At 38.2% G+C, this 15,516-nt stretch overlaps 1 protein-coding gene across 1 annotated transcript; it reads right to left on the reverse strand.

Annotated features, from left to right (window-relative positions):
- Nucleotides 1-9,931: 9,931 nt before the first annotated feature.
- LOC133842804 (ataxin-2 homolog) lies at nucleotides 9,932-11,791 on the reverse strand. Its single transcript, XM_062276055.1, has one exon. It carries the CDS (start codon nucleotides 11,717-11,719, stop codon nucleotides 10,286-10,288), a length of 1,434 nt encoding a protein of 477 aa, XP_062132039.1. The 5' UTR covers nucleotides 11,720-11,791; the 3' UTR covers nucleotides 9,932-10,285.
- Nucleotides 11,792-15,516: the final 3,725 nt, after the last annotated feature.

The following is a 15,516-nucleotide window of genomic DNA, read 5'->3' on the forward strand; positions in this document are numbered from 1 at the left end:
ATTCAATTTCCATTGTTTTCCAAAGTATAAATTCGAACGTTTTTGTTTAAAATATAATTATTTATTATTTTTTCAATTATTATGTGAACTTTAAATAAAATTATTACTAATTATAATTTGCTTTATATTTATATTATTAATTACATATTCTCATTTTACAGTATTTTTTATGCTTTCAAGTTTATTTTATAATTTTTTCAGTCTATGTATGTTTAAACGCATTTTATACTACAAGCTGTTTAACTTCTGTGAGGATTCTTATTTCATTATTGATATATCTATTTATATTTCAGATTATATTCGTTACTTTTCATTATGGTGTATATTTTTGAGTTGTATCTTTAACCCCATTTGCTACTCCTAAGTTTCTTTCTTGCAACTCTTGCTTTAGTTTCGTTGAAACACGTTTCGGTAATTATTCAAACTGATTAGACTACGGCCATAAAAAGTGAATGCTCAACAGTCTTATCAGTTGGGCTTTTACGAGTGCGCGCTTCGTTTTTTTATCAGCGACTTTGTAATTTAGACGCTTGCCGCGTGACTTTGTCGAGCAGGTTGCGTAAAAAGCGAAGGAGAAGGACAAATGCGGCTTAGCGTTTGTATATCAATTACGAAGCGTTTAAGGTGTGGTTACCCCAACAGACACGCACATAGGGAGAGACAGCTCCCCAAAAAATTCAGTGACTATGCTGCAGTTACTCAGGCATAAAGTGATTTCAACAATATTTCGCTTAAAAGATTCAAATCGCGCGCAAAGAGCGAGCGAGAGCAGGAAGAGTGACAATAACAAAGCAGAACATGAGAAAATATAAATACGCATACGACAGTGCGAAGGGGGTGATAGAGGGGGACGGACTATGGAGCATAGGGAAGAGGAACCAGAGGGAAACGCACGCGACAGAAGGAAACGGATACGCTCGAAGGGGTTGCAAACAGATTCAAAATTTCCAACCACATATGACAATGCTCCACAGTGGCACCCCTCCATACGCTCCCTTGCCCCTGCCTCTGCTCCCTGCCTCCTGCTCATTCCCCCCTCACAAAAAGCGCAGAAGAAATCGCCAAAGCGAATATTCAAATTTTGTGCCCCGCTTTTGTAGGGAACGAAGGACGCAGGACAAGCGACAGGCAAATGGTGGCCAACTAACTGTTTGCCTCCATTTTTGGAGTTTTTTTTCCGCGTGCTTACAACGGAAGCAACGCATGTGCTGCCCGAGAGGGAGGGGCAGGAGGGAGACGGAAACGGGGTCTGGCGGGGAATGCGAGTATTGTCGTCCTTATGCCAAGGGTCGTCAAGCGCGAACATTTGCATAATCAAATAATAAAAATTTGCATAATTTTATTTTTTACGATTCGCTCTCGCTCCACTCTTTTTCTTTCTCGCCCGCAAATCGGTTTCAGTTTCTAGTTTTCAGTTTGTCAGTTGCCAGTTTTCAGTTTGGCTGTTTTGTGTCTGCCTTTAAGTACAGAGCTTATATATGTGCATATAATGTTACCGTTATCTGCCTCGCTTTTGCCCCGCAAAACTTTCCTCCACATAAACTCAAAATGGTGTCAATATTTATTGGCGAACCTGTTTGTTATCGCTGCCAAGCGAAATTTGCAAATTTTAACTATTAAAAAGTTTTTCGCCTCTATCAGAAAATATTTGCATCGTAAATTCCAAGCAAATGATTTCAATACGATTCTCTCCTTAACTGTGTCACTTAAATATACTTTCTGCAAACTGTTTTCTTCAAGCTAATCTTCGAATTCGACAATTTTCTGACGTTTTCATAAAACTTATTTTATAAAACTAGCAAAAGGGTCTGGATAATTTTATAAAGATGGTTTTATACATATATTTATTTATACGTTTTAAAAATGTGAAATTAATAAAGAAATTTGAGTTTAGGTAATTAAAAATATTATATAAAGAAAAAATAAAATAAGAAAATAAACCACTTTTCAAGAGAATGAAAAATATGAACAAATTAAACTACTTAAACTAATAATGTCTAGAAAGTGAGATAAGTTTCATATAGTAAAATTTCTTCAACTTCAGTGAGAAAAATAAGTTATACACAGTATGTAAATGATGAACATATGTTATTGAGCAAAAAAGTTAGAACAATTGGCTTTTGGTAATGAAAAATAAAAGACTAAATATTTAAAAATTATTTAAAAGTTGAAAATGAGTATAAATATGAATATTTTTATGTATATACCATTTTATAAACAAATAAATAACAATGAATTAATTAATTAATAAGAAGTAATAGTAATAGTAAAAATTCCAAAAATATTTTAAAGTTATAAAGAGCGGAAATGCTAAACATATTTACAAGTTAAATGAATATAATTAGTTGATGTTCATTCGCTTGATTTGGCTATTATTCTGGTATATTAAATCGTCCTGAATTCCTCTAATAATTTATTTGCCTTGTGTTTCATTTGCTGCCTTTCAAGCAGCTAACATAAATATTCAAGCAGTGCCAAAAAAGCCATTTAATTACGTTAACTTTTATGTGTCTCATAAATTAGAGTAAAAGGCAGCAACAAACGTAAACGGTGGGCAACGAGAGCGAAGAACAAAAAAAAAAGCAGAAACAATTTCGAAATTCACATGTTCCATATTCATGGAAAATATCCCCCTGTCTCTCTGCCACTCTGACTATATTCATATGCAATGTGCAAGGTGGCTGAACTAACAAAAAGTCGCGCCGAATAAAATAAATGGCGCTGGCAACGCACGACGCTGACCATGTTGTTAACAGCCCATTCCTCGCTCTCTTTCTGTCTCCTCTGTATCTCTCTCTTTCTCTCGCTTGCTTTTGAACTGATTTCATTTACCGGAAGAAAAGGGGGGAGCTGTGGGGTAAAGTTGCATATGCGTGGCACATTATGAAATTATGAGCATTAAAAATATGAAGAATGACCACTTATCTAAATTACACCATGTGTGAGAAGTGAGGCGATGCGAAGGGAGGGAAGGGAAGAGCACACGCATTGTCATCGAACGAATGAAAATGACATAGTATTCTGGGCTTAGAGTGGATGATGTCGACGTTTGGCTGGGCTAAAGATACAGTCATATATCATAGCATACGATGTGCGACGAAGTGCTGTGGCCAGCAAATATGCTGAGTATGTGTATGGAAATTTCGGCGAGTGATAAATGAAGCACAAAACAGCAAAAATGGCGACATACTGCAAAACAGCGAGAGACAGACAGACAGACAGACAGACAGACAGACACACATATGCCAAGCACATTAAGAGTGAGAGCGAAGGGAAGCGAGTTGTGTTTGGATTCATATCCTTTACCTTGCCAAGGCGGCAAAAAAATCGCAAATATGTCATTTGACATGCTAAATATTTCGCGTGTGGTTTCAGCACTTTGCCAGGTATGCAGTGAGCAAGAAGAGCGGTAAGAGCAAATCGCGCATACGCCAAGTAAACCAGCGGTGCCAAGGCAACGACGTTTACCTGACTGAGCAGCCAAAAAGAAACTGTAAAGTGTAGTTATGTGTTAGATGTTTTGCCCCTATTCTAATTTTCGTATAAAAATGTTATATTTGGTTGAATATTTGATTTCCATAGTACACAATACCAAGAGAAAGATATCTCCTGTTTTTATTTAGTATTATAATACTTCTAGTACAAACTTTCAAAAACATAATTTATGAATATCTTACAAATTTATATGAAGTACATGCTTTTTGCTATTTTGATTATATAAAACAAGTTTGAATTAGAATTTAGCATGTAAAAGTTATTTAAGAGAATATGAAACTAATTAATGATGTATATTTTTTATTCAAATAAATTTTAACTAAAATGAAGACAAGAGCACAGGAAAGATACTACAAGATTTTCATTTATAAAGTCAAGTTATAAAGTCAAGAACAAACCAAACATAGAATTTTATATGTATCAAAAACAATATTATACAGATTTGCTGGAACTAAAGACAGACCTGAACAACTAACAGAAAATGCAATCTTTAATTGTATAATCAAATGAAGCTACATTCACAATTAAGCATACTATATTAGTCAATTTTCTGTGCAAGTTTACAAGTGTTCACATGAAAACAATATTTACATGAAAATAGATATAAATTCGTATACAAAATTTCTCCCTCCACTTGCTGCTACTTTTCTCACACACAAATTGAAACTTGTCGACAATTGTGTAAATCTTAAGAAAATATGCATTTGCTGAGCATATTCCAAGGCTGTCTTGCTTTGTCTTGCCCCCTTTTGTGCCAATGCAAACAGATTGTCAACTAAGTTTATACAAATTCTCGTAAGTTGATCCCCGTTGTTTTTCCAAAAAGGGTGCACAGAAAGATATCTGTGACTTTTATTTATTGTGCGACTTTCGACTGGGGTTGCTGTTTAGTTGTGGTCCTCGAACTTCTTCGCTCTTCACTCTTCACCCTTCAAGCTTTACGCTTCAGTGTAGCGCGTGAAATGCTACAAATTTATGGCTGAAACAAACAAGTTGTGATATTTTCGAATGCAACTTGGCTGCGATTCAAACACAGTAAATTTACACTTGACTAGTTACCAGACCACTAGATATATTTGTGGCTTAAAGTAACTTAAAGATACGCCATTTTGATAGAGTGACTCCCACGCGTAAGGTTGTAAATCAATTAGAAGGAGTCCTGCGGCTTTTGGGAATAATTAACTACCTGCTAAGTTAATTGAGCAAGGCAAAAAGCGCGTCGTGGTTGTGTGGCTGTATATAAAAGTTGTAAACTAAAAAAGCCGCGCTCACGGCTCGTTACAAACTATTAATTATGTGTGCAAAGTTGTGACAGCAGAAAACAGGCGCAGCAGCAGTTCACTGCAAAAGTTTTTGGCGAACTAAAAAACTGGCAAGGAGCAAAACGAGGAAGCGCACATCATAAATTACAGGACGAACGAACGGACACGCGGATGTTGTTCTCTGACTATGCTCCGACTCTGTCTCTGTCTCTGACTCTTGAGTGGATGTTCAGTCAGTAAGCCGCCTGTCTTGCGGCAAGCCAAACAGCTTCCATACATCCAAAAATCATTTCAATGGAGCACCGACAACTCTCAGTCTGTAGTTGTAGCTGTCGTTGTCTCTGTCTCTGACTCTGGCTCTGGCTCGGCCTCGGAATCCGGAGCCCAGGCTAAAGGTAGTCGAGAGAAAATGGCTGCTGCTGAATCGCACAAAAAGTGTCATGGCGCATGAAAAACTTCCTGGCCATACCCCAAGGACTTCATCATCGTTCTCCGCATCGTGATCATCATCATGTGGCTTGGCCGCAAAACAATGGCGGGGCAGCTCCTCAACGTTGGCGGTGGCAACCGCAACACACACACACACACACATACAGAGAGTTTCCCAAAAATTAAAGTCGCATTGTCAGGCTCAATGTTTCCGGCGGTTCATGGACTCGAGTCGAGTTGAGTCGACTCCGTGTGGCATGCCACTTCACTTGTGTCTCTGTGTGTGGCCTGAAACAAAGCGCATCCGTTGGCGAAAATTGAAATGACAAAGTTCAAAGTTTAAGCGGCTTGGCTGTCAGTTGAGTTCGTTTCTCGTTTCTCATTTCTCGTTTTCAGTTTGCTTGTTTTATTTTCTGCGCTTAAGTTGACTTGTAGCCGGGCAGCTGAACAAAATACCTGCCGCGTCTGTCTGTCCGAGGGAGCTAATCAGTATGCATAAATTACACAGCGTCAATTGCAAGGACATGAAAATTAAACGCCCAACGGCAGCGGCAGCGACAGCAAATGAAATTGCCTGCAGTTAAAAACACTTTAGTCAACTTAATAGACCGCAATAACAGCGAGAGCGTCAAACAACAAGTCATAAACTGAAAGTCAGCCACTGCCACGCCCACGCCCCCACCGCAACAGCAACCCCTTTTGAAAAACATTTGCATACTTTTAAGCGCAGCTGAGAAAAATCACTCATACGCACACGTACCAGACAAGAGTCTAGAGTCAGGGGAAAGGGGGAGGGAGTGTTGTTCAGGGGCGTAACAAGCCCCCTGGGCTGGGCTGTGGTGTGGCTTACCCAGCTGTCTGCCTCTGGTTGGGCTTTGTTGTCCTTGCTCTGCTGCTATTATAACGGTATTTGCATTGTGTTTAAACGTATTTGAACACGATGTCAGGGGAGCAGCTCTCGATTTGAAAGGAAACTGGTGGGAAATTCACTTTGTTGTGCAGAGTGTGGGAAGTTGGGGAGTGTTGGGCTTTGGGCCAAGTGCTTAGCAAATGAGCAGGCAATTTATTTACGGTCAAATTGCGAGAGGTTAGGCAAAAAAGGCAAACAATGCGCAGGTCGCGCCATGAGCTTCAGCTTCAGCTCCAACTCGAAGTCGACGAGCTGCGTGTGGGCGTAAAAATGTGATAAATATGAAATGTGATTATGGCTGCTATTATATAGCCAGCCATGATGAGGCTTATTATGAAGTTGCCACTGCGGTTGTCGTGCTCCAGGCGTCGTTTTGAGTGAGCGAGCGTGCGAGCTCTGAAAGGGGCTTAAATGAGGAAATGTGATTTTGACGATGTGTTGGCTTAACGAGAGAAACAAACAAAATGTCTGTGTGGGTGTGTATGTGTGTATATATATGTGTGTGTGAGTGTGTGTATAGGAAGTTGTAATTGTTTTTAAAGGAAGTCGAAATTGCTCGTTGGGGAAATGTATAAAATAAATCAGTGGCTGCGGTTAGAAGACGCATAAAAGTTGAAGCCACAAGCGACGACAAATCTAAGAGTGCAATGAAATAATCGAAGTGTGGTGCGAGTCTTTGGAGAACCATAAAAAATGGTTATGATGAAGACTTTTCCTGTAATGAGACTATTCTATTTAAGCGCTCAGCTTTATTATACTTAAACAGCAACTACAAGATTCATAGAGGGAGAAGATGTTATTGTTTTAGGATAGTAAGATAATTTTATGTTTTGTAAAGATTTTTTTTTTAAATATGGAGAATGTAAAACTATTTGAATTTCTTACGTAGCAATTAGTAATTAATATTAGCATTCAAATTTACTTATCCTCCAAATAAAAAAGTGTTAAACTTTTTAAAAAGTATTTATTACATGTAAGGAGGATACATTTAATTACGTTGTGCTCGAAATACTTAATTAAATGTTATACTTTTTGTTGAGAAAGAAAACTAAGACGAATGCATGTATAATGCAGTGAAAATTTTTTTTTGTTTCTTCTTTTTTCAGTTAATATAAATTTCATTTATACTAAAAATTTGAAACTGTTTGAATAAATATAGAGATATACGAACGCTTACATGAATTCTGTCTTTGTAATATATTGATAAAAAATAACTTAAAATAAATAAAAACCGTTTTTTTTTACCAATGTATCACAAGGACAGACAAATAACAACCATATCTGTTGTGAGCTTTGGTGTCTTTTCCATTCTTATATGTTGCTTTCTTGATGAACTTTATTAAAATAATAATAATTAATACATAACAACACCGCATACTTAAGAAAGTGCTGAAGCTATTACGGCAATGTGAAAGGCTTGTAGTTGTCTACCATATGATCCTCTGTAGATAGAAAGAATCTATTCTTAAATACACTAAGTCCTTTCGTCTTACTTTTATCTTCAAAGCAAATATAAACTTAATCTGCTTCAGCTTATAATTATTTCATAATTAATTTATAAGCTAAAAGTTGATTTACTTCCATGAATAGTACAATAGTCTATTCCTCCACCCATGTTAATTGATTCGACATCTTCAAGTCGATTTTTTGACTTGAACCGTAAACTCCTTTTGTCAGCTTTCAGCTACCGCATCATGCCACCTTTGTTGTCTATCCCACACTCGGTTTGTGAATGTCTTTATCGAGTGTTTTGTCGGTGAATACAAGGCCATAAAATGCTAATCCCATCATGGGAACAAAGCCCGAAAACAGAGCCGCATTTAGTAACGCCATCAATTGATACATCACATTGATAAGGCAACGAGTGAGAGAATCCTGTGAGAATCGCGTGGCTCTTGGTCTGGCTGGCACGGGGCTAACAGGATTTGGCCACGCTAAATCAACGCAATTCGATGTGGCTCATTTGAGTGCAGCACGACAAACGAGGCAGCAGCTTCCCATCTACCATCTCCCATCTCCATATACTTCTTATTGAGCACCCACCACCACCCAAGAAAATTCGTTGCGCTTTGTCGGAATTCGGCATGCTATAAATTCGTATGGCTCATGGGAATCACTTTGGCAGTCAACGAGCCAACGAGAAATCGAGGGTTGACTCGATTCGTATATTAGTAGAGAAAAATATTGAAATTCGAAAATCATTTTGAGCACTTGAGAAATCCCCTGTTAACTGCACATTAGTTCAGTCCTAGACTGTGGCGACTACCCTTCGTTTTTGGCTCGTTGGCAACTCTGTTTTCCCAGACTCAGAGGCATCTCATTAGCGTCGCCGTCGCAGTTTTTGTCGCCGCATCTAATTGCTGCATACGCTGCTCGACTTTTCGCCTGCATGTGTCCATCCATTCCAGACGAATGCCATCCTCGTGCTCCGTCTCCGTCGCCTGCTCTAACCCCATTCCCCGTGTGATTATGACTTCATTGCGCTAACAAGGCCAGCAACATTTTCTCGGGCCACTCACATGGCTGGCGTATGTTTCTCTCGAGCAGCATGTGCCTGTTTTTCTAAGCCTGGGAACCTATGTTTTTCTACTCCGCGACAAATATCTTTAAAATGCACTGAAATTCGTTCCTTTTTTTACTATTTCGCTGTAGATAATTCAAGGAATTTATATCAGTCGGTAATTAGTTGATTGAATTTGTTAAGGGATTTTAATATACTATTTTTTTTGTTTTAATTTTTATTTTATTTACAATCTGTCAATAATCAATATTGAGAAGATTTCATTTATTTTCAATTTTTTTTAATATTATGAACTATTCATATTTTTAGAATGTCTACTGAATGATGGATTTTAATTGCAATAAAACGTTATGAAATTCTTCAGTTTCTCTTACAGTGTCGCTTTAGGTAAGAATTTAAGCTAGCAATAATTGAATTTAGCAAAAAAAAACAAAACTGAATCGAAGGCCTTAGCAGCTAGCATTCCCTTCATTTAGTTATTATATTATGTGGTATAATAATTAACATCTAAATAAATAATTTAGCTAAAAATTTCTGATTTAAGGGGAGAGCTCGGTATATTCTCGCAATTTAGACTAGACTTTAGTATAGACTTTACTATAGCAGAAATTTTGGAGCTCAAAAAGTATGTACTTATTAAATTGTGGGAGGTTTACTTACGAATACCATATAACGCATCATAAAGACAATTTTATAGGTGTTTTTTTTATTTGAAGATTTTGTTAAGTGAACTTCTTTGTCTTTTGTTGCTTACTTTATCATTAACAAACCAAAATATCTAGAAATATAACATGTTGAGATTTGCTTGCATTTGCGAAAACATTTGCTTAAAAAAAGAAGTTTCGGATAAATTTCGTTTGAATTGATTTTGCTTTTATTTATTGTGGCTTTATAATGAAAGGCTTCAAAAGTAAATTATTTAAATATTGGTTTATTGATCCAAACTGATTATCAATAAAGAGTTGATCTGATTTAAAATCTAACGTATTTATATTTTCATTTAAAAGAATTTAATAAACATGCATATATTCTTCAAACTAAATTAGCATTGCTCGGAATATTTCCATTTTCGATGTGACATAAAATACTACTACTTTTGCTGATGCACTACATCAAAAAATATTACTCTTGATATCTTCTTTGATCATCCCCAAAAATAATATTATTTTATGGCATATTTCTAATACAATATTATTTTAGTGTTTGACAAAAAAGAGCAACTGTAATATTTTGAGTTGTTTACCTATGGAACAACAGTTATACTTTTATTACCCATACCCTTTAAGTGATTAAATGCAAGTTGTTGGATTTAATAACAATAAGATATTTATTTAAACATTAAGTCGCACATCAAATGTTAAGTGTTAAATTTAGAATGTGTGAGTGGAGCCTGAAACTTAAACCTAATACTTTACAATGATAAAACGGAGCAGCTCGGATAGAAATGGCAGAAAAGAAGAAGACGAGAGCTGCTTATCGATGGTGTGAAATTGCACTAGATTTATGGCTAATGTGTAATGTGTAGAATAAAGAAACTTAAGTCTGGGGGAGAGATCGATGGTCAGGTGGTAGTGGTGGTAACTAAACTTAATATCACAATGGGAAGAAGATAAGATATTCAACAACAAAACAGGCTGCAGCTTAAAAGTATCCGAAGAAATGCTTCGATCATTTGGAGACGCCACCCGAACGTCGCCCCGGAGGCGTGCCCCCCACAACATTGATGATCTCATTGTCGCTGGACTCATCGGGCGTGGGCTGATGATCACTGGCCTTGTCCTGGTGGGCGGTCATGTGCCTGGTGAGATGATGGCGCTCGCGGAATGTCTCCTGACAGACGGGACAACGCAGCTTCTCCTCACGCTTGCGACGATTCGGATCGCAAGCGACCTCGCTCTTGTGATGCGAACGCATGTGATAGACGAGATCGCTGGTCATGCGGAAACTGATGTTGCACTTGGCGCACACATTCTGGGCCGTTAGCGTGAACGTCGATGCCAGTGTGGGCGGGATGAGGGTGCTCAAGATGGCAGCGGCAGCGGGATTCTGCAGCGGCTGAGCAACTGCAAAGGGCAGCGGATGCGGATGCGGTGGACCAAACCCTGGATAAGCGGCAGCGGCATGCAGAAACTCCGGCGGTGGCGGACCATTTGGTGGCGACGAGGGATTCGCAGAGCCATTCGGACTGTGGCCATTGCTTGCGGTGTTCGGAGGTCGATAGAGCAGCTGCTGCTTGAGACGTTGTTGAGCTTGAAGTGCTTGCATGGGATTCACAGCCTGAAAGGCGCCATTGAACTGATACTCCGGACGAAAGTTGTGATACACAATGGGATTCGACGGCAAGTTGCTGTTGGCTGCACCGCCGCTGTTGGTGCGAGGCGGTGGCGTTGTGACTGGTGGACTCATCGAGTGACAGCTCAACTGATCTGGGCTCAAGGGAGGAGCACCCACATCCACCGGCGACTCGAGACGTGAGACTGTCGAGGGTGACGACGAGCTGGACAGCGATGAGGAGACCTTGGTGAAGGCGCTGCGTTGTGGCGGCGGTGGAGGGGAGACGGTTGCCTCTGGGGAATCCACCAGGGGAATGACCAACGTGGGATCATCGTAGACACGCGGCGAGCGAATGGCGAGTTGTGGATAACGTTGACGCGCTTCGAGCAAACTGATGTACTCGAGGGCGGCAGGTGAAGGTGGCTGTGAGGCAGCTGCTCTGGGCGAGAGATCTGTGGCATAATGCAGCGTCTGTTGCTGCTGCTGCTGTTGTTGCTGCTGTTGCTGTTGCTGCTGGAGATGCAGTGCCTCTTGTAGGCGCGCTTGTTTCTCGGCCTGCTTCTGCTTGATGCGCTCGTCGGGCATCATGAGAAAGGCTACGTCAAAGGAGCGTTTCAATGTGGTCTTAACACTTGGCACATCCGGATTGTTGTTGTTGTTGTGATGTTGCTGTGGCATAGCTGTGGCTGCTCCCGCTGCGGTTGCTGCTGCTGTGCTGTGTGGACTCGTCGAGATGCGCAGCTCCGTCTGTGGCTGTGACTGCGGCGGAGTTGTGCGACGCGCGGCGGGATTCACATGCGACGGCAGGTTATCCATGAGCAAGTTCATCTTTGGCAAAATACTTGTTGTGGATTGGATTGGATTTATTTCGTTATGCGTTGCGTTCGTTCCGATTCAAAGTTCTGTTTTCGACTGCTGCCCGCACGCAATCTGTTCCTCTTTAAGTACTCTCGCCCATTGCCACCACCAGAACAGAACAGAACAGAACAGAAAAGCAGAGCAGAGAGCAGTCGAAGTCCACTTGGAATTTTCATATTGTCCCATTCAAACGAAACTCTCCGCACTCGCGGCACTCGCACATCTGTCCTGATTCTGTTTGGAATCGTTCTTGTTGTTGTAGTTGTTGCTGTTGCTTTCGCTGCTTCTGCAGAGAGTCAAATTCGAATCTTCACCCTTATGCTGCTTGCTTCTCTGCTCTCCTCTATTGCTCTCCCGCTCTCTCGGCGTTCCATCTGCTTTGCCAGTTGCCAACATATTCTGTGGTTTTATTGTGTGAACAGACTCGCCTGGGCCTCGCCTCCTGGTTGGCTAGCTGGATAGCAGCCTCGCTGCTTGAGGTCGCAATAGGTTTTTCTTCTACTCTGCCATACTTTACGGGTCTATGGCACAGTGGTACAAAGATACCACATATTGTCTAGTCTTTTATTTAATAATATATAATTTTTAAGCAATGCTTATTCTTGTTTTTAAATTTTTTATATTTATGTATTAGTGTAAAAATGTGTAAAATATTACTTCGATACTACAAAACTATTTTTATTTCGTATACCTTACCTTTTTATTAGATTTAATATTGGTAATAGACTTAATTTAAAAATAATTAACCTTTGAACTACTTCAAATTTTGGAGATAGCTTTCATTCGATAAGGATAATCAAGCTTTCTACCATACTTATCACTTATCGCTTTAGGAGTTATTATATATTATATTAACTATTCCTTGCAGAAACATTATCCAATTGGATTGAATCTCTTTATATCACTCATAAAGTAAATTAGCATTTTATGTATATGAAATTGTTAAACAATATATAAAAAATGCTTTATTTTTTCAATTATTATATTAATTGTGGTATTAAATAATAAATTTAATTATACAGAAAATAGAGTACTAGCTGCTGAGTTATCCACTCGGAAATCCAAAATTCAATTGCAACATTTATATTACTTAAAAGTACATTTTGTGTTCTTGAAATTTAATTTACGAATTGTTACTCTCTTATCATTATTTTAAGTGTTGTTAATTTATATATTTTGAATAATTATTAAGTTCTTTTTAACGAACTGTGTTTATTATTATTTATTTGCACCTTATGCATTTTTGTTTTCTTAATATAAATTACTGAAGGCTAAACTAGAAGTTTCTTTCTATAGCTTGGTATAATTTTTAAGTTTTCGATAAATATAGCAGATTATTAACACAAGGAAGCATATTCATAGATTGCTCCACTGTGCCGAAAGTTTCGAAAATAGGCGGTGCTTAGCTGCTGTTGCTGTGCTCTTTCACTCTCTCGCTCTTGCCTTCGCTCTGATTCTCACTTCCACCCCCTGCAATGGCTGGCAATCTGTTGTCTATCTCGTTTACCCTCTCTCTCGCGCTGACTCGCGCCATCTCGCTTAGCAGTCTGCTGCTGCTGCTGCGACTTCTGCTGCTTTACACACACACAAGCACATCACTATACACACACACACTAACACATATACACAGACATATATAGTTGATGTCCTTGTTGCAAGTGTTTCCGAACAGGTTGTTTTTGTCGATTTTTTGGCAGCAGCAGCGAGATTGTCTGAATATGTATTCATGTTTTGTGTCGTCGTCGTCGTCGTCGTTGTTGTTGTTGTTCCTTTTGTTGTTGTTATTTCTATTGTTATTGTTGTTTGCCGTGTGTGCGTGTGTTTGTTGAGTATATGCTGCGCGTAGCTTTTACATATTGCATCACACATAAAAGGAGGAGAGGGCGAAGAGAGAGGGAACTGTTGAGCGCAAAAAGATTTTGCAAACTAAAATATTTATCCGTCTGCTCGACTGCTACATATATAATAAAACAGCAACGATGCTCGACCATTGTCCAGTAAATACAATGCACAGCAACAACAACAAGTACAATAACAACAACAATTGCTATAACAACTGTGATGACAACTGCAACAAAATGTGCAATGTTTTCCGCTTTGCTTTGCTGTCTCACTCCAGCATTCACTTTTGGTAGCCACTGTCCACTCTCTTTCTCTTTCTACAGCTTCCTCTCTCACTCGCTCGCTGCATTGTCCTGGCACAGGATGTGGCCGCTGTAAGGGCAAAATATGTGTCTGTTATGGCCACGTTATGTTAGTTCACTCACACACACACACACACTCATACAGAGACACAGACAATGTCCAGCTTACATACTCTCAATTTATTGAAATCCAACGCCTTTAATTGTTGTTGTTTTTTTTCGTTATATTGTTTTTGTTGCTGCCCGTCTGCAGTTGGCAATTTAATGTTTGCATATTTTCAGGTGCTAATTGCTCCACTTGCCATATGAGCTGCATTTTTAATTAAAATTTATAGCTGCCACTATCTCAGCACACTGCATATTGTATATCCTTCTCTTTTACACACTCTCGTGTGTTCTCTTTCGCTCTGTGCGTGTGTGTCCCAAGCAGTGGCATTTAATCCTAACGCTGTCGACACAAAATTAATATTTAACACATGATTGCCTTCGACATTGCCATTTCATTAAAAATATTGTTTAGCTTATATTTAATTAATTGCCGACAGAACTATTAAAAAAAACTAAAGCCAAATTAATCAGCGCCAACTGAAGAATCTCGCTGTTTAATAAATTACTATTGAAAGCAAGTTCTTTTTATGATTGACAAGTATTAAAACTTTAGTAGACGTTTTTGAAGTTAATTATTTTTTATTTCCAAGAAATTATTGTTAAAGATAAACATGTTATTTATATTCATACGATTTGCCTACTTCAAAAGATTTAAAGATACAAAGCTAATATTGCTTTACTTCCAGGTGATAAATTCAATATTACAAGATAGATAATTTGATTTAATAAACAAATACTCTATCAAGAAAAAAATAAAATGTTTTCACTTTATTATGTTCAAATATTTTTACATAATCATAATTATTTTTCTTAATAGGTTCAATTAAAACATAAAATATACTCAGTTTTCAGACAAATTATAACTTCTAATAATTTGGGTTCTTCCTGCATAATTAACAGTTCTTTAAATATATTTGTTTAAGTAGGTTTTCTTAAAGAACAAACTTTGTTCCGCTTCTTAACTAAATAATATGTTCAAATATTTTAAATATCTTCAGATAATTCAAATTTCAAATATAATTTTTTTTTACAGAGCTACTTCTAGTATACTCTTCATCATCATCCCAGAAAATATTAATTCACTAAGTGGTAAGTGAATATAACAATTTATTACTAGTAGTTGTGAACTTTAAAAGTTTAGCAAACTTATGTACATAAATTAGTTTTTTAAGAAACAATATTAAATTGAATTAGAATTGAAAGTTATGTGAAATTTGTTAATTCACCACTTATGTTAGATTCATTTGTATTACACCCGTAAGGCATTAACCAAACAGCTATTTAACTAAGTGATTTAATCGAAATCTCGAAATGGCTTAGCATTAATTAAGTATTGGTTTATTTGTTTACGTATCGCTTGACTTCACCTATTTAGAACTGTGCCTTCCTTTCCCTACCCATGTGTGCTCGCTTAGTTTGTGGCAAGCACACACACACGCAGGCGACACATGTGGCACGTGACTGCAATTTGAGTCAAGTGTAAATCCGAACACATTCGCTGGGATTCACTTAGGC

This window comes from Drosophila sulfurigaster, chromosome 3, assembly GCF_023558435.1.
Source record: "Drosophila sulfurigaster albostrigata strain 15112-1811.04 chromosome 3, ASM2355843v2, whole genome shotgun sequence".
Classification (NCBI taxonomy): domain Eukaryota; kingdom Metazoa; phylum Arthropoda; class Insecta; order Diptera; family Drosophilidae; genus Drosophila; species Drosophila sulfurigaster.